The sequence below is a fragment of the Chiloscyllium punctatum genome, chromosome 10 (assembly GCF_047496795.1).
Source record: "Chiloscyllium punctatum isolate Juve2018m chromosome 10, sChiPun1.3, whole genome shotgun sequence".
In the NCBI taxonomy this organism is placed as follows: Eukaryota; Metazoa; Chordata; class Chondrichthyes; order Orectolobiformes; family Hemiscylliidae; genus Chiloscyllium; species Chiloscyllium punctatum.
The window spans coordinates 68,733,181-68,753,675 of record NC_092748.1 but is presented as its reverse complement, the minus strand read 5'-3'; the positions used below and the strand labels follow the sequence as shown (position 1 = coordinate 68,753,675).

Genomic DNA, 20,495 nt, shown 5'->3' with positions numbered 1-20,495 from the left:
CCTAACAAATCAAGTATTCTTCAAATGATACCAGTTTAGTTTTTAAAATAAAACCTTTCTGCCTATAAGAATTCTTTGTAAGAAAATACATGATAGCAATAATATCACATGGAAGGTGCAATACAGAGTGCCATCCACTACAACTCTTCTGTTTCTTGTTTCTATGCAGTTTCATGATCCACAGAAGTCTTGTTCCGGTCATACCACCTTTATGTAGAAAACTGGAAATAAATAAGGATATTGCCTTTCATATTGAGCTCACTGTAGGTTCAATTGCTATCATGTTGGACAGTTGAATCTTTAATGTTCCAGCTTCTCACGTTGGTGGAAAAACTAACAGAACTTTAACTAATGTTGTACATTTGATAGGTATTTGAAATGAAGAATGAAATAAATACAGTTTATTAAAATAAATTCTCATTCTATTTTGCAGAAGTTCATACTGTACTTGGAAACTCACGTGGGATGCCGTGTGCTCTTCCATTTAAATATAATAATAGGTGGTACCATGAATGTACTAATGAAGGGCGAGAAGATAAACTCTTTTGGTGTGCAACCACCAGCAATTACGATGTTGATGAAACATGGGGATTTTGTCCAAATTTGGGTAAGAGTTTAAGATAGCTGTGTACCATTACTAGTTTAAAATTTCTAACTCCAGCAATTAGTGGTTTCCATTCTGTTTTATTTTACAGATCCCGGGTGTGATCTGCTTTGGGAAAAAGATCCTTTTTCACCAACATGCTACCAGTATAATCTTCTGGCTCTTCATTCTTGGAATGAGGCCCATGCTTCATGTCAGGCACAAGGAGGAGACTTGCTGTCTATCAGAGATCCTAAGGAACAGGAGTACATCGTCAGTGAGTTTTTATAAATAAGGACTGCCCTTATTTTTAAGCCTGAGGCAACTGCAAATTTGTCACAGTCACCCATTTTATAAAATTTATAAAATTGATTATGTGGACAAAGCATAAACTTGATGTAAAGTTCCAGCACCAGACGAGCTGTCACTCGCCTCAAATGAAATCAACTTTATAGCAGCAGCTTAAAAAAACAATGCTAGTGTTGATATAAATATGTACATTGATAAAACAGATTTTCATATTCAAATGACCACAATTTTATCATGCTAACATTTAATATGAATGCTGCAGAGTTAACTAATTCTTTGTGTATCTCCTGGAAGAGCATGTATTATGTTACACTATCTAATATGCTTTTCTCCCAAAAGTAGCATGATTTTGGATTGTCAATTAAAATATTTATTTCTGATAAATATCACCATCATGGGAGCCTTGGAGATAATTTTGAATGAACAAAGGTGGCTCAAATGACTCACCTCATTCATTTCAACAGCATTTATAGGACAATGAATGTCTGTTTAATGCTGTTATTCAGTTTAGAAAATCTAACTGAATTTTGAAAGCACCACGATATCACGAGTGTTTGTTGACACTTGGACTTGGAAAGATATGAAGCAGGTAAATTTCTCATTCGTTCTTACTTTATTGAATTTTGGAATCAAACAATGGCTGATTGAAGCAGACTGGAATGAAAAACAAAAGGGAGGAAAGAAAAATAGATCCAATGAGGATGAGATGGATTCTGACACCTTATAATTTAGCTTTGTGGAATGGATGGAACATTAGCATGAAGGTGAGTGACAGGAGTGGTAAGTATGGAACTCAGATTGCTGCACTGGTGATGGAACAAATAACCTAATGGATTTCAAAAAGGAAGGAAGTTTTTGTGAACACATATGATTCATCCGCATAGTGTATTGTGGTGCTGTGGCTGGCGCATTTATAATCCACAGGATGCACTATAGTTTGTAAACAAGACTTCTATTTTTGGCGGTATCTGAAATATCACCTCAAGGACAAGGTCAGCAGATGCATTGGAACACCATCACCTCAAAGTTGCACACCTTTCTGGTTGGTGTATGCTGAATCAAAAACCTAGAATTCCCTCCTTATTGGATTAGCTTCACCATATGGACTTCAGTGGTTAAAGAGGAAGGTCCAATTCTGTATGGGACAACTGGAGATGTACAATAATTACCAATCTTGACAGCAAACGTCACAAGCTTAAATATTTTAAAACCTACAATTTTGTTTTTTAAGCCACAGTCATTTATAAAGTCATTGGATCATGAATTGCTTTGCTGCATGATGCATTTTGGAAATGGTGCACAGATTTATTTTCCAAAATGACATCACCTATATGAAATAAACTTGTGACAAATTTGGATGCTTTTGACATGGTGACACTGGTAGAATTTCTAGCCATGGGGATATCATGGTTGAATAAATGACAACCAGTGGCAGTGAGGGGTGAAAAGTCAAGTGGCACATAGTTTGACTAAAGGCTTTTACTCTATCATACACTGAAAGAATATTCATACTAAATATTGTTGTTCCAATTTGGAGATGTTTTCATTGAGATTGGTAGTCATAAAATGTTGCACTTCAGCCATATGTCAGTTGTATTGGTTGATGAAAATTTCAGCACATAAAGTCGTCTCAGGTTTGCAGATTTAAATGAAAACCAAAAAAAAACTTTCCTTACATAGCCACATTGGATAGATTTCCCTGAAATAGCATAAGAGCTAAAAATCACTTAAGCTACTCCACTGGGCAATTAAGTGGAATTAATAATTTACTTTTGTAATGTGGGCACCTGTTATAATTCTTCTCCTGCAATTTTCTTCCAGGAAACATAATTTGGTTGAATTTACTAATGGGATATGTGAAAACAAAAGAAGTGTTAATTCACTAATATGGCACAATACTGCATTCATTTAAAATGAAACAGAACTGCAAATGCTGAAAATCTGAAGCTAAAACAGAAATTGCTGGATAAATTAGCAGAATTGACAGTATTTGGAGAGAGAGAAAACAAATTAATAATTAGTCTAGTGACCTTTCTTCAGACCTGCAGACTTTCTGCTGTAATTTCTGTTTTTTAAAGCATTAATTTAACTTGTTGCATATTTTTGCTTGCTTAATTTGTGTTTCTTTATACTATTAAATCTGGCACTGAAGAGATAGATATCTTAAAGTCTACTTGTGTGAAATTTCATATTGCTGCAAACATTTGTTACAGAACGTTTACAAAATGTTGGAATTCTGGCATGGATCGGCCTTAATCACTTGGATGAAGGTGCTGGGTGGCAGTGGTCAGATGGAGAACCTTTGAGCTTTGTGAATTGGGACACAGGTATTTGGAAAGCTCTTTTGACTGGTGTTAGAATTAAGTGTTCGAGTGTCCCACAACTCTTATTCAATTTTAACAAATTGATACATTCTTGATTGGGTTTGTAAATTGATTTGTCCGTAACTGCAATCTGCAATCATAAAGGATTTTGGAGGGAAGGTGCCAAAATCCATAATCGCATCACCACCACCATACATATGCACATGTGCACGCATGCACAGACATATCCTCACATGTGCGCACACATGCATGCACAATACACAGACACATGCGGGTGCATACCTCCATTTTAAATTGAATTTCTCAGTAATCAAATTATGGACAGTGTTTGCTTTAGATATTGGGATGGCACAGTGGCTCAGTGGTTAGTACTGCTGCCTCACAGCACCAGGGACCCAGGTCTGATTCCACCCTCGGGTGTTATCCCTGTGGCTGCTTCGATTTCCTCCCACAGTCCAAAGATGTGCAGGTTAGGTGGATTGGCCATGCTAAATTGCTCATCGTGTCCAGGGTTGTGCAGGTGAGAGGCATTAGCTGTGGGAAAATGCAAGGGTAGGGTAGGGGATGGGTTTGAGTTGATGTTGTTTGGCGGGTCGGTTTACATAATGTGACAACCCCACCCTTGGCTTTTGTGAACTGTAACAAACAGCTTCCATCCAATCTCTCTCTTTCGTCAGACTGCACAAATGGTCTAAAACTGAAATGCCTTTCATATCAAAAACAGTAGGAAGCAATGTGAAGACCATTCCCTAATTTGAACCTGCCCAAACTTTTCAATTTTATGTTCCATAGATCAGCCTCAGGGCTCATTACGGGGAACATTCCATTGTGGGTCACTAAGTTCTAAGTTTGATTACCGTTGGAGTAGTGCTGTGTGTGAGACAGCTCTGCCTTACATTTGTGAAAAAGTGATCAACTCTACAAAAAAAGTGGAACCCTTTGGTAAGTTAGGATTTTTATGAATTATCTTCTCATTTCTATTACTAGTTTGTAGAAAGTATCATTACAGAACGTTAGAAAGAATGTCATGGCCTTCAAACATTTGATTCAGTGCATGTGTGCATTTACAGAACGAATACTGTTAATGTTTGACTTCTCAAGGTCTTCATAATCACGGCTAATCCTTCCCTCATCAACTGTTTGTGTGTATGCACTACTAAGAGAAAATGCTAATCATTCCAGGAATAGGAATTTCTGCAATGACTGCAGTTTTTATTTATCATAAATTTCAAATACAAAGATGAATTATATCATTGACATGGTTGCCCTGGCTGGGACCAGCCATTGCAGGACAACAGAATTTCAATTTATGATCTTCCTGCTCCGTCAGCTTTGTGTGAAACTGCATGGTCCACTTAGCCTGCAAGTCATAAACAAAACGAAAGCTGAAAAATCAGTCAATGTATTTGCTATTTTTAATGTTCATTCTTGGCATGTGTGTGAGGAAATACTTGCATACCAATTCTGGTTGTTTTATGGACATTTCAAAGACGGGAGACTTTTGTAAGCCACACTTCTCTCCCAGTTGGTATTTTACCACAATATAGCAGGTTTATTGATTTTTTTTTACTAATGTGAATGCACAAATTGCTACATTAATGGAATTCACTTGGGTAATTTGTTACAATGGGATATGTAATTTGTACTATCTATTTCTACCAATTAGTCCTACAGTATGCTATTATCTTGAAGTAGTTTTGAGAGGGGTTTTAAAAAGAAATTCAAACTTCTAGTTATTAACTGAAAGAATAATTCCACAAGATTTCACATTTTAAGTGAAACAATTTAAACAGAATGGAACAAAGTTGTGTATCACAACAATTTCTCTCGTAAACCCTTATTGCTTAAGCCACTGTTCTATTTCAATACTACCCAAGATTTCCCCTATATGTTTCTATGACCATGCGGTTTCCTTCACTATGCCCAAGTCAAAACCCAAATGGACCAAAAGTTAGGTATTCACTTTAATTTGCTTCTGTTTCCCAGTCTGGTACTCACACCTCTGGAGCTCCCTCTTTGTGAGGATTACACTGCTGATCATTTCATAAAATTTACAAAGAAGCTCCATCCGTTCTTTTCTTTTGTAGCTAGCTTTTGCATTCCAAACATGGATCCACTTGTAATGCTTGCTCAGTGAGTCCAGCTGAGGGTACCTGAACTCTAATGACCTCTTTACTGCTTGTTCTGGATGCCAATGTGTGCTGCCTCTTTACCTTCCAAACTGGATTTACTTTCCACAAGAAAGTATTCAGATAAACTCAAACTCATTTTGCCCATCTGATTCACTAATCTCCTTTTCAGGAAGGAAATCTGACATCCTTACCTAGTCTGGCCTAAATGTCATGACCACAACAATGTGGTTGACTCTTAACTACCCTCTGGGCAATTAGGCGTGGGCAATAAATGCTGGCCCTGACCAGTGACACCCACATCCCGTAAATGAAAAAAAGAAAAGTTGTAGATCCATATTGGCTTATTTTTATGGGCCAGAGGCTTTTCCGTTAAGAGTTTTTCTTGGAGACTTGTTCTGGAGCAGATAACAACACAATAGTTAACATTGCAGACCCATTCTTACTCAGCTGTGTTACAGTTCTGTACATTGTGATCAGTGTCGGCATGCCAATTGTGGTGTTGGTTTACGATTCCACATTTAGAGGCCTGTACAGCCAGAAAGAACATCAGAGCTGATCAGGCGGTGCTTGAATGTTGCCTATCTAGCTTACATTGACTTTGGAGAAGGTAACAGAATAGTTTTGCCAAATCCAGTCACATGATCGTCGTGGCTGTCTTTGTTGGGCTGATCATTGTGTTTTAAAAAGTCTCTAAACGTTTATATGTTAACAATGGTTTTTACTCTTTGTGACATTATTAACTTTAAATCCCAACTGAAAAGTATCTGGATGCTTTAAAGACTTAAATAAAACAAAGAACTGTGAATGCTGGAAAGCTGAAAGAAAAACAGAATTGCTGAGCGTTACTGGACTCCACCAGACCTGCTGAGTTTCTCCAGCCATTTCTGTTTCTGCTTTAAGGATTTCTTTGTTTACCCATTGCTTTCCAACATTTATTTGAATTAGATCTATTTGAATAAATTAAACTCTTCATGGAGCTGACTATAGACATCTCACCTCAATCATGACTGAAAAAGACATTACCCATTCTTTAGTGTTTTTACACTTCTGACTGATCTTAAGTAAGCACAGGATATCTTTGAATTGCATTTAGTTCAGATTTTCCTGAAAAAAGGCACATTTTGTCTTGCACTCTTTAAGACATTTTTGCAAGAATGGGAATGCAAAAGAAAACTAACATGTATACTGCATGAAAGGAGAGTGTTGTCTGGTTAGCAGTGGACCTGATCTGGAGAGGCATTGCCATAGAGAATAAACCCGTTAATTCTGATTTGACTGATGACATCAAAGCTTTGTTTGAATTTTCAACCTGGCAGGTTAATTCAGCCTGAGAAATGATCCAGCAAATGACTGACATATATGTTGGGGACACCTGTGTTGTGCATGCGCATGTCTTTTTTCTGGGCCCTGTTTATTCATGTAATTTCCAAGTGCACCACACTGAGTCCAGTTTGATAATCTTAAATTGGTTGTCGGCATAATTGCTTGCACGTTCTGGATGTTCAAAGTTTGAAGGCATGCCTGGTACATAGGAAGGTGATTGTGATTGTTGGAAGTCAGCATCTGCAGTCCTCACTTTCTCCTAATTGTTGGAGGTCAATCATCTCAGTTACAGAACATCTTTGCTATAGTACCTCAGGGTAGTGTCATAGGCCCAAACAAGTACACCTGCTTCATAAATGACCTTCCCTTCATCATAGGGTCAGAAGTGGGAATGTTCACCGATAATTATGCAACGTTCAGCACTGTTCAACACCTCCAGATACTAAAGCAGTCCATGCTCACATGCAACAAGATCTAGACAATATCCAGGCTAGGGCTGACGAGAGGCAAGTAACGTGTGTGACACAAATGTGAGGCAGTGACAATCTCCAATAAAAGGCAATCTAATCACTGACCTTTTGACATTAAATGTTGTTATCATTACTGAATCCCCTGCCATCAGCGTCCTTGGGGTCACCATTGACTAGAAACTCAACTGGAATCTTCATACAAACACACTGGCTACAGGAGCAGGTCAGAGGCTAGGAATTCTGCAGTGAGTAATTCACCTCCTGACTCCCCAAAGCCTGTCCACCATCTAGGCTGCACAAATCAGGAGTGTGATGGAATTCTCCCCACTTGCATGGATGGGTTCAGCTCCATCAAGACTCAAGAAGCTTGACGCCATCTACGACAAAGCAACCTGCTTGATTGGTATTACGTCCACAAACATCCACTCACTCGACTACCAACGCTCAGCAGCAGCAGTGTGTACTATTTGCAAGATGCACTGCAGAAATTCCCCACAGATCCTTCAACAGCATCTTCCAAACCCACAACCTCTTCCATCTAGAACAAAGGTAGCAGATACATGGGAACATCACCGTCCTGACTTGGAAATATCTCACCGTTCCTTCACTGTTGGGGGTTAAATTCCTGGAATTCTCTCCCTAGGAGCATTGTGGATCTACCTACAGCACGGATGCTGCAGTGGTTAAGGAAGGTTATCAAGGGCAGCATGGGGCATCAATACATGCTGGCCAGACAGTGATTCCCAGGTCCCACAAATTAGTATACAAAAGTTGACCAATTGCAGAACAACATCTAATGTTAGACAATGTGTTGTGAGAGTTTTGCAAGCATGGGCTAGTTAGATACAGTAAGTAACCTGTTTGTTGCAAACAGCCAAAAGAACATGCTGTTGATACAACACACCAGTGCATTCTCCATGGCAAAGCCTTGACTAATAAGTGTTTGCTTGCTAACAGATCAGCGCTTTCCTCTCACAGTATGGTAAGTAATGTTGGCTTTCCCTGAAATTTGTATTCTTTTATATTGTCCTTATGAATGCAGGGAAACCTCAACAAAAATGTGCCTTCCTTCAGCAATACTCAAGTTCAGTTCCCAAATGGCTACCTTTGAGGTTTTGCTTTACCTGCCTTTTCCCCACAGTTTTTGCTAGTCTTTCCATTGAAAAATTACATTTCAACTAAATGTTTTATATTCTGAAAATGTATGAATCACTCTGTGAATATGTACAATGTAATTTCAAGTCCAAACTATTTGATTGACATTTATTTCTCGTCCATGGCTAAATGCTGGAGCTCTTCCTTATGAGTCTGAAGTTTACGCATTTAAATCCCACTTCAGAAATGTGACCACGATATCTTCAAAAACAATACAGTGTAGTTCTGAGGGAGCACTGTACCCTTGGAGGTGCCAAATTTTACATGAGATTGTAAACTGAGCCCTCATCTTTCTTTAGGCGAACAGTGCAATGAAATCTTTCACATTTCAAAGAAAAGCATAGGAGTTCTCCCAGTGTCCTGGCTAATGCTTCAACCAAAACCTAAAGTCTGAATATTCTTACACAATTTATTGCCACAGTTCCACAGTTACAACATTGACAACACACCACTAAGTGCTTAGCTAGTTGTAAAATACTTTTGGAATTCAGTTGATTGTAATGCTTTTCTTTTGCTCTTGTTATCAATATCAGAATTCTGGCAGTATAGGACCACATACTGCGAATCTGGCTGGCTTTCCTACAATGGATTTTGCTACAAAATGCATAAAGAAGATTTGAGCTGGAAAGATGCCCTGATGTCATGCCGCCTAAATGGAAGTGAACTTATTAGTATTCACTCATTAGCAGATGTGGCTGTTCTGATCAACCAGTTTAAAAATGGTGAGTACATAGTCATTGGATAAAATTTAATATAGCCCAGGAGAGTTGGAACTACAGTAAAAAAGTTTTAATAATATTGAGTGGGAGGCTGCGTATCAGAACTCAGGGCTTAGTTATATGAGCCACAGCTAAATGCTGGATACTATTAAGATTATTCTTCTGTCCAAAATGAATGACCTCTTACTGTAACGTTTCAATAGCTTAATGGCAGTGCTAATGGGTTCCACAATAAGATGATCAAAATATCTTAAAAAGATCATTTATGTCAAATTAGCATGCCTCTAATTGGAGTTAAACAATGCTTTACACATTTAACCTGTCCAAGGTGATTGAAGACTATCAGATCCTGGACCATTCCAAGGTAGCTCTATCCAGGTGGGACTTAGAACTTTGAGGGGAAAGGTCAACCAAACTGGGGCTACCTTCCCTTGTAATGGATACTTTTTGGTGAAGGGGAGAGGAAGCCAGAATATTTGCAAAGAGGAGCAGCTCAGGGAAGCTAGGGGACAATTGTTTGACATTACTGGCTGCTGCTGTTGGAAGAAGAAGGCAAGTGGTCCAAAAATGGGACTCTGCATCTTGCCTCAGCTGCTCAGGGATCCACGAGGACAGGATAGATGAGGAAGCTGCAGAATCAAAAATGTTAATGCAGCAGAAAATATTGTATTAAAATTAAGGGCAGGTTCCATAACTTATAATGGAGCCTGAACTCCATCTGTGTACCTTGTTCCAAATGAAGCCATCCATCTTTGGACAGGTGAACTATTGGGATCAAATCCAGACACCAGTGATACACACACTGTGGAAGTTTGTGGTCGTGGTACTGACTGCTCGATGCCGAAACATTTTGACAAGATGCCTTTGACTCCCTTGCGTACAACAGAAGTTTAATGACAATACAAGAATGATGTGAACTTTGGATGGATTTTACATTTGAACACTGGTTGCTTAATAATCCAGAATCTGCTAAGAATTACACTGATAGCTAACAAGTGGTTGTTAGTTGGGCTTGCAGTGTACCAGGACTCCTGTGGACCAGGAGCCACTTATATAAATACAAAGGGTTCTGTTCAGTGCAAACAAAACATGTACACACGTTGTGTATCTATTTCAACTCAACAGAGCAGCTGATAGCCATTCACTGATTCATTTTTCAGGGCAAACCCTTGACCAATCAGACAGAGGCTACCTGGTTAAAATTTAACCGCAGCTTGGCGGTTAACTATCAATTATCATAGAGTATAAAGATGTTCTTTTCTTCTTGCATTGACATTTCTTGTGAAAAGTCCTGCTGAGTGAAAGATAGGAAGCTACAACAAATTTGTCTTTTTTTACAGAAGTAATAAATAGTTTTTAAAAAAGATTTGTTGTGCAGTGTGGAATATTTAATAACCACACAAGCTTGCAGAACAGAAGAAACCTGCACTTCCTTGTCCACGATGTTCTCCTGTCTGCCTTTCAGTTTGTATATCATCTTCTTCAGTTTGCTCAATTAAGTTGTCCTACGGAATGGCAACACTGTGCAAATTGCAACACAGAACGGACCAGACATCCTAGATAAAAAGAGTAAATGCTGGAAAATCACAGGATGCCAGTGGTTGTCAGTGGAGCAGGTTAATGAGCTGCATTTACCTTTTTTTGGCCAAATGTTCATTTCATCAAGCTTCATGGAGGGTTTCTCTCCACAAGGCCTAGCAATTTTTCTCACCACATGTTCATGAATGAAATCCACCCTTCTCCCATCAAATTGGCGCATCTGATTCTGGCCTGATTCAAGTACTGTTATTCTTTGGCTACCTTGCAGTTCCTGATATTTGCTCCAGATATGACATGGAGTAGGGAATACTGGTGCTATGCTTTGTGTGCAGGAAGCTGGAGGTGCGGCTGGATAGGGTAACGCTGAGACAAGATGTTCTCTCCCAGACAAGTAGACGTGGTCATGATACCAGGCTGTGCCAGCCTGGTCCAAGGTTACCACTTTAGTCAGTGCAGTCTGAGCTGTATGGAGGAATGCAGCAGCAAAGTAGGAAAAGGTCAGTGATCTTCCCCGCTCTGTAATTGCAGGTGCCACACCATCACCTCTCTGATGCCTTGCCATATGTGATATAAGCTAAGATCATGCTCTACCACTCTCACTATTGCTTGCAACGTCTTTCCTCCCTCGCTCTCACCCATTCTAACCCCTGATACCATTAATCATGTATGACTTCTGCACTATTCACCCACTCGCTCAAGCCACCACCTCATCAGTAAAACTGTGCCACCTACTTTCATCTCCCTTTGTAACTCCCCCTCTGTCCTTCCAGAAGGAAAGCAGCCCCCAATAGGGCAGAAAGAATCAAGATAACCTGATATTTGAGTCATCATCCCCTGTGTGAAGAGAATCCTGATTCTTATTGCCCCAACAAACTGACTGACCCTGTCCAACTCCTGCACTGGTACTAGAGACTGACCTTGACCTATTTTGCTGGGAACCCCTGACTCGAGTTCATCTCCTTTGTCTTGCCTGAGGACTGCTAAGAATCGTGATAAGCATCCTGGCATTGTTTCTTGGCGAGACAGCATGGCAATGCAGCAGTACTGCGAGCCCAGTTTCTCGAGCTGAGTGGCAAAGCACAAAAAAGGTAAGGATTCTGTGAGCATAAAGGCATGCTCAAAGTGAGCGAACACCAAGAGAGCAAACGAACAGCTGAAGCCTGTTCTACTCCATGAGCTGGGTGTGTCTCTCTGACTGCAGTGCCCTTGCTATAATATGACAATGAGAGTTTTCAGAGGCTGGTGTGTGTTTGATACCAATGTCTACAGACATTGACATCAGGTGCACTGAGGTGATGATATCTGCTATCCAACATAGAGTTCTTTTTGAGCAATTGGTGAACAGAAATTATAAGATATCCCCTCTGATTTCAGCATAAAGAATTATTGGTGTCTGGTTTGCTTGTGTGGATGTTATGTCAGAAAGCTGCAGATTAACATGTTGAGATCTGTGGTTAATAAGAAAATATTGCCTTTAATAGGAACTCACCTCTGTCTAGTGAGAATTTTACCCTTTACACCTGGAACTTTGGTAACAGCCTGCATCTTTCAACTCTGTCAAGGCAGGCCTCGCCTGGACTTATTGCGTGATTCTGTCACATTTTCCACCATTGATCCTGAACCTTCAAGATGGCAGCACTTTAGCCCATTTGCTTCGTCCACTTGTTTTATTTCTTCTTTATTTTTTATTTTTCAAATGTGCCTTTAATGGCAACATCATGATCTCTTGCCCTCAGTGTGGACTTGGACTCCCAGACTCAGCATTGACATGCCATGGCAATCTCGCGGCCCGGCATGGTGATCTTGAGGCCTAGCATGGCGTCCTTTTGACCTGGCATGGCGATTTCCCAGTCCGGTGTGGTGATTTCTTGGCCCCGCATGGCATCCTTTCAGCCCGGCTGGTGATCTCGCAGCTCAGCGTGACAGTCTCTTGGTTTCTGGCAGACTTTCAGCGGCTTGGTGAGGTGATCTCTCAACAGTTCAATATGGCAGTCTCTTGGTGACCCATGGCGATCTTTCAGTCAGGAGTTGCCTCAGTGTAGACTTCTGGCCTCAAGGTGATTCAAGACCTGGTGCCGTCTGGAGACCAGGTGCTGCCATGGACTGGGTTGAAAGGACTGGTATTCTGAACCTTTTTTTCTTTATTTTTCTAATTTATTCATATGATCTGTAATGCTGGACTTTTTACTTTTTTTTTCAAATTTTTGTTCCAAAGAACTTGTACTAAATAATCTGTACTTTGGCACCTTGTACCTAAGATGGCGCTGTAAGTGGTGACTTGTAAACATTTTACTGTACTCATTGGAGTACATGTGACAGTAAAGCTAATTCAAATTCAATTGTTCAGGCCTTATAAATTCTGTCCAACATTTAAGATCCTGATCTATTAACCCATCAGTGTTATAGACTGAAATTGTTGTAATTTTCCATTTGTTTTCTCTTCTGTAATTTGTTCTTTCACAGAATACTTGAATTTGTGAGCTCTGTAATGCACAAGAGCTTGGAAATAGTTCAACCTTGTTTTTGTGTACATCAGATACTGTAGAGTTAAATAGTTAAAAGTTAATTTTAATGTCTTTCTTAATCTTAATCGTGTACCAAGATACAGTGAAAACTATTGTTTTGTGTACTAACCAGGCAAATCATATATTACATAAGTACATCCGGGGTTTGATGTGAATTTCTTATGAATCCAAAGTGATCTGTGTTAACTTTACTATGGTTTGGTATACCAATTGAATTGCCAAGCTTTTCGACAGATTTCTGAATAACCTTGTTTTAACAAATCAGCTGGTTCTGTACAGGGTAAACCACCTGCTACTTCTACTTGAGTTCTCTCTTCCCTCTTCAAAAGGCAGGTCGTTGTAAGTATTCACTGAATGAATGGGTTTTTACAACAAAGTGTAAGAATACAGACCTTGAATGTGGCTCACCTGTGCTGTTGGTGCTGAATCTGTGCTGTTGGTGCTGATTTTCTACACATGCAAACCAACTAAGCTAACACCAAGCCCTCCCACCAAGTCTACTGAATGGTAAATGTATTGAACAATTTGACCTCATTTTGACTGCAGATGGCATCGCTCTGGCTTTACACTCATCCCTGGAACATCTGGATAACAAGGGAATCTATGTCAGGCTCCACCTTATTGACTACAGTTCCACCTTCAACACCATAATTCTAAAACAAACTCCTCTCTAAACTCCAAGACCTCGGTCTCGACTCCCCCCTCTGTAATTGGATCTTCAACTTCCTGACCCATAGAGCACAATCAGTAAGAATAAGCGACAATACCTCCTCCATCATAATCCTCAACACCAGTGCCCAACAAGGCTGTGTAATCAGCCCCATGATACTTCTTATACACTCATGATAGTGTGGACAAATTCCACTCCAAATCCATTTGCAAGTTTACAGATGATACTACTATTGTAGTTTGGATCTCAAACAATATAGGACCGAATATAGGAAAGAGATTTAGAGTGCTTAGTGACATGGTGTAAAGACAACCATCTCTCCATCGACATCAGCAAACCAAAGGAGCTGGTCATTGACTTCAGGAAGTGGAGTGGAGGGCACACCCCTATCTGAATCAATGGTGCTGAGTTGGAGTTGGTTGAGAGTGTCAAATTCCTGGGAATGATAATAACCAACAATCTCTCCTGGTCTACTCTCATAGGCGCAATGGTCAAGAAAGCACAACAATGTCTCTACTTCCACAGGAGGCTAAGAAAACTTGGCATGTCCATGATGACTTTTACCAATTTTTATAGGTGCACCAAGGAAAGCATCTTATCTTGATGCATCACAGTGTGGTGTACCAACTACTTTTCCTAAGGCCGCAAGAAACTACAGGGTCATGAACACAGCCCAGTCCATCACACAAACTAATCTTCTGTCTATTGACTCCATCTATACTTCCTGTTGGCTCGGGAAAGCAACCTACATAATCAAAGACCACTCCCACCCCAGTTATACTCTCTTCCAACCTCTTCCCTTGGGCACATGATATAAAAGTTTGTATACATATATGAACAGATTCAAGAACAGCTTCTTCCTCACTGTTATCAGACTTTTGGACAGATCTCTCAAATGTTAATTCTGTCTCTGCACCTTCTCGGCAACTGTAACATGTTTTTCTGCATTCTGTCTGCTCCCAATGCAGTTTGTAGAGTACAATCTGCCTGTATAACACACAAAACAGCACTTTTCACTGTATCTCAGTACATGTGACAAGAATCAATCAATCAATCAATCAATAATTGTTGCCATGAATTTGAAAAGTGACAGTGAAAGATGAGCTGGCAGTTACCTACTAAGAACAGTATTTAGTTTTCTTTCTTGAACCTAACCTAACATATATATAAAATCTTTCTGCCAGAAACTGTACCAGAGGTTTGGATTGGACTTGCCAACAACAGGACACCAGCTCAATTTACATGGTCAGAAGGATCAACTGTGACGTTCACTTACTGGCATAAGAATGAGCCAAATGCTCCGTATAACACCACAGAACACTGTGTGTCTTCACAGAAGATTGTAAATATATTTACTAATATTTGCATGCCTTCTTGAACTTTACTGTCTAGCCACAAGCCATGTGAGTGCTGCTTTAGAAATAATATATCTACTGTTAATCTTACCAATACTGTATGTGATTCAGAAATATCAAATTCCAAACCCTTTGCAGCTGTTTTTATTCTAAAATGTTCAGCAAAACAAATAAATTTTGCATTAGATAAGTTATCTCAATTGTTAAAATGAATTAAAGTCGATAAAACTTCTTATATTGAGAACATGTGTTATTTCAACTTCAAATATATTGAAAAGTCTAGATTCTTTATTGATGACTTGGCTAATTTTTAATAACTACTCTGTTCTACTTTGTGTCATGATCTGCTACCAATCTCTGAGTACCAACAAGTTTTAGTTGAGTCAAACACTTCTAGTGCAAAAAATTCCTGTGGGCCTTAGCAAAGGTATTGCAAGTCTCTAAACCTACCAACACAGACCTGGAGTGTGGAAACAAACTAGTCAGTGAAACAGAGTGTTTCTCTGTTCTGGAGATCTGCTGAATGCCTCTGAATGACCATTCATATGAAACTTTCTTGCATGGCATTAAGTAAGCCAGGTAACCTCTGTGGTGATTATGAACGGGTTGTAAATTTACAAAGGAAAATTTGGGTTCTTGGCCAAATGGCTGTTTTTCCTAGTTTAGCATTTGATATCTTTCCAGATAAATGTTCATCTGTTGAGAACGACTTATTCTTTATACTTATCCTTGAGCTAACATTTGTGAACTTTTGTTTCAGCCGTCCAATCCTTTTGCTTGTTACAATAGGAATAAATTTATAATCTCATCTGACCACTCATGCTTCAAATTTATAGATGAAAGTTTGTTCTTCACGATGGAGGACTAATCTTAGTTGTTATAATGATTTGCATTTTATATAATTGCTGCTTTAGTGTCAAAACCATGAATGCAGCTTCTTATCTTAATGATCCTAGGTAGAGCTATTTCTTTGGTATGTGTCATGAATAAAAAAAACTTTAATTTCTTCATTATAATCTGGCATAAGCCATTACGATGGTATAACTGCAAATTGTTTTACTAAGTTAAAAGTGCTATATAAATCCATGTTGAATACCTCGTTATTAAATTGTCTTAATTTTGCATACAGCAGTGAAATCATATCTGACATATCCACTTACTGATGCTTTTTTAACTCAGTGGATAATTACAAAGTTAAATTGTTTCATCAGAGCAAACACGCCATCTGATGATATTTATGGAGCTAGATGTTTGCAAGTAGACAGATGAAAGTTAAGAAAAGAATTGTGCCACAGTAATAAAACCAAAAGAACTGCAGATGCTTAGCAGGTCTGGTAGCATCTGTGGAGAGAAATCAGAGTTAATGTTTCGGGTCAAGTGACCCTTCCTCAGAACTGTTCTGAGGAAGTCTGAGGAAGGGTCACTTGACCCAAAACATTAACTCTGATTTCTCTCCACAGATGCTGCCAGACCTGCTGAGCTTTCCCAACAACTCTTTTTTTTTTTGTGCCACAGTATTATTTGATTGCTGCTAATTTGTATGTCTTTGAATTCAATGTATTTTTTGCTTACATTAACAGGATGGCCGATGGAAAGTTAGAGAATGTGAGGAAAATAAATGGAGCATCTGTAAGAAGCCAGGAAAGGTGGAACAAAGACAACCTGGAAAAGATGAAGGCTGCCCTGAGGTGTGATATCCATTTCTGAGAATACATTTATTTTCATAATGATGTGGAAATTGTTATTGACATTTGGTGGAACAGTTTTGTGCTATGAGGGTAACAGAGAAGTACTATCAACTGTTCAGTTAATTGCATGATTCCCATATGTAGCATTGTATACATATGATTAGTTCAGCTTATTATCTCTGGTATAATGGCCTGGATTTTGCTTTGATTATAACTGCAAGATGTGCTATTTTTGCTCAGTTAAACTAACAACTTCTGGTGTCTATACAATCACAGTTAAAGAAAGAAATCTAAAAATTGCTGATAGTGATTCCTTGCTCTTTGTATTGAACTGTTGCATCTTCACCAATCAATCCTGCTTAGAAATCAATATTACAGCATGAATTTTGTCTTATTATCCATTATTTCCTTGCTCACATTGAGCAATTCTTAATCTTTTCGATCAGGTGTTCATAACTGAGGTTGTAGTGGTTCGTGAGTGTTAATTATTTATGTTTAAAATTTTATTGTTTCCCATACTCCCACAAGTATGTCCTGAACTTTGACTGATTTTTCTGTGCAGTGTCTTAACTGTAATTTGTATTTCCTGTTTGCCTGTTTTCTCTTTGGTTTCTGTCTGAAACCAACCAAAAGCAGAAATTGCTGTAGAAACTCAGCAGATCCAACAGCATCTGTGGAGAGGAAACAATGTAAATATTTAGAATCCAGTGATCATTTTTCAAAATTAGTAGGAGCTGAAAAAAAATTAGAAAATGTGGTATTTATGCTGCTGACAAGGAGTGGGTGGGAAAAGGAGTGAGTGGATAGTGACAAGGGAGCCCAGAGAGGGAAGAAAAGGTAGTCAGAGGGATTCTTTTTTTTCCCAAACAAAAGGATTGTTTTCCATCTGTTGGTGAGGATTCTTGATCCTGTTGGGTTGAATAGCTTCACTGCTGCTTGTGCTGGATGCCAAATTGAAACATGCTAGCAGAGAGGAAGCTGCTACAGCTAAGTTTGCTATATGCCTGGGGTTAGTTTTGTATAAGATTAATTGCAAAAGCCATTCCTTCAGTGCTCACAGCAAAGTCTGAGCTAATCCATAGTTAAGTAGAAAATGTGTCATGTTCCATATGTGCAACGGTATGAACCTCAAAATGAAACAACATCAGTCCTGCTGAAGAGTGAAGTATTTTTGGCAGTTTAACTAATTTCTAACAGGTCTGCAGTTTTCTTGGTAAACTTTTTTTTGTGTGTTGTCAGTATTGAATTCAGTTATCATCATCTGTTGTTGATGCTTCAGCTATTATTATTGCTATTGACACAAAGCAGGAGAGTTGTTCTGGTAGGTGGCAAATGGTTTACCATAATAATCTCTGAGGTCTACTGCCTCAGATACAGCTGCTTGAGATGATAGAGGAAATGTGTAAAAGGCAGTTTGTGTTAGTGGAATATCATCTTGTGAGGACACGCAGATATTATTGTCCACCGTTTGTGTGCACTGTTAGTCATTTTCTGCATTTTGCACTGCTAATGTTGACTCATAGAGTCGTACAGAGTTGTACAGCATGGCAACAAATCCTTCGGTCCAACTCATCCATGCTGGCCAGACATCCTAAATTAGTCCAGTCCCATTTGACAGTGATTGATCCATATCGCTCTAAACTCTTTCTATTCATCTACCCATCTATCTGCCTCCTAAATGTTGTAATTGTACCAGACTCCACCACTTCCACTGGCAGCCCATTCCAGTCACCACCCTCTGCGTGAAAAAGCTGCCCCTGAAGTCCCTTTTATATCTTTCCACCCCCCCCCCCCCCCCCCCCCGCCCACCTTAAACCTGTGTCCTCTAGTTTTGGATTTCTCTATCCCAGGGAAAAGACCTTAAATATTTATCCTATTCATGCCCCTCATGATTTTATAAACTTCTATGTGACCCCTAAGCAGCTGACGCTGATTTTTTACTTTATCAGCTGAAACTATCCCAGAAGATATAGTTTCTTAATTGAACCCACTTTGCAACTTGCTCCTGATTACAATGCTGTATTTCAAAGAATTGTATAAGATTATTGTATTGCTGTTCAACTGCTTTGCAACTTCCAACAGAGTAATTAAGATGGGATTCTAATTTGCCACAGTCTTTGTAACTGTCAATTGTGCCTTCCTTATCTGAATGTAGCAAAATTATGGGACGGGTGGCTTCTACGAAATCAAAATGATTCTTCTCACATATTAGCTTTTACTACACCATCTAAGTGTGCAAAGTTATAATTGAACAAATGCTTTTTGGAAAGCTTATGCACTGCCCAGTTAACTTTTGATTAAGGCAAGAATAGTAATTGCCTTTAGTGGAATAAAATAACTGGAATGTTTTTGTCCACTGATTTCTTTAATTGTCTAGAAACAATAAATTGTATTTGCGTTGAGAGAAATGGGGGAATTTTTATCCAGAAGTGGCAAATGAGAAGATGCAATTACATATTTGTTTTGCACTTCTCTTTCAGGATGTTAAATTAGTGTAAGGCATTCCAATTTAGCAGTGGGATCCCCTGTGTGCACATGTTTGGTCCGACTGCTAGATACATGATATCTACTATCTGTATTAACCCGGGTGGACTCTTAAAATGGCCATTAGAAATATGTAATTAGGAACTTATGCTAATTAATTGACTATTTTGAAAATTCCTCGATGATGGAAGAGTGTGCACAAACCTGCGTTTGATACTTCAGTAGCATCCACAGCTGCCGATGGCTAATTTTCTTTCTATCTATCTTGGGAAGATAAAATTCTTCCCATCCCTACCGGCACTACAGAAGCTCTGACATATATTGGCCACCTTCCTATCAGCTTTCTCTTGGTAGGTTTTTCTACGTTCCCAACCCCTCCCAATTGCCTTCGCTTACCTCCTGATCACTGTTATGCATGACAAATATTGAAAATCTCTCCACCAGCTTTACACTGTGGATTTTTCATTTTTCAGAGCTGGAAAAGATATGAAGAATCCTGCTATAAGATTGACAATGACCTACAAACCTATGAAGAAATTTCGAAAAAAAAATATTGTCCACTTATTACCATTGAAAACAGGTAAAAGGAAGTGCTTCCATATATTACTATTGACGGATGGACAAAATCAGTTCTTCAGGTTCTTTTTCCATTCTTAACAACCTAACTAGATAAGAATCAGGCAGCATAGTGATTAGCACTGCTGCCATCCAACGCCAGGGAGCTGGGTTCGATCCAAGCCTCAGGCAACTGTCTGTCTGTGTGGAGTTAACATGATCACCCCTGTCTGAGTGGATTTGCTACTGGTGCTCCAGTTTCTTCCCACAGTCCAAAGATGTGCAGATTGGATGGAGTGGCCATGCTAAATTGCCCACAATGTCCAGGGATGTGCAGGATGGGTGGATTAGCCACTGGAAATGCAGGGTTACAGAGATAGAGTTTGGATGGGGGTGGGGGGGGGGCGGCTGGGTGGGGGGAGGTGTTGGATCTGGATGTAATCCTCTTTGGCGAGTCCGTATGGACTTGATGTACCGACTGGCCTATGATTCTATGAATTGACATGCTTTCTATACTTATTACCTGTCTGCTGATCTTAAACATTGCCAAATGGAGACTAGAGGTTAAAACGTCTTGTCTTACACTCATCAGAACTAGAACACAGACATGGGGGGGGATGCACAGTGGAAGGACAAAGAGACATAATTTTATATGTAGTGAGAA

At 39.3% G+C, this 20,495-nt stretch overlaps 1 protein-coding gene across 3 annotated transcripts in view; it reads left to right on the top strand.

Annotated features, from left to right (window-relative positions):
- The window catches only part of pla2r1 (phospholipase A2 receptor 1), a 154,843-nt gene that overhangs the window by 63,394 nt on the left and 70,954 nt on the right, over positions 1–20,495 (top strand). For all 3 annotated transcript variants that reach the window (XM_072579437.1, XM_072579438.1, XM_072579436.1), the window contains exons 3-10: positions 434–607; positions 696–860; positions 3,106–3,219; positions 4,009–4,158; positions 8,830–9,018; positions 14,934–15,091; positions 16,685–16,792; positions 19,750–19,856. In XM_072579437.1, coding sequence (XP_072435538.1) covers positions 434–607; positions 696–860; positions 3,106–3,219; positions 4,009–4,158; positions 8,830–9,018; positions 14,934–15,091; positions 16,685–16,792; positions 19,750–19,856 — 1,165 coding nt within the window. The remainder of the gene's footprint in view (positions 1–433; positions 608–695; positions 861–3,105; positions 3,220–4,008; positions 4,159–8,829; positions 9,019–14,933; positions 15,092–16,684; positions 16,793–19,749; positions 19,857–20,495) is intronic.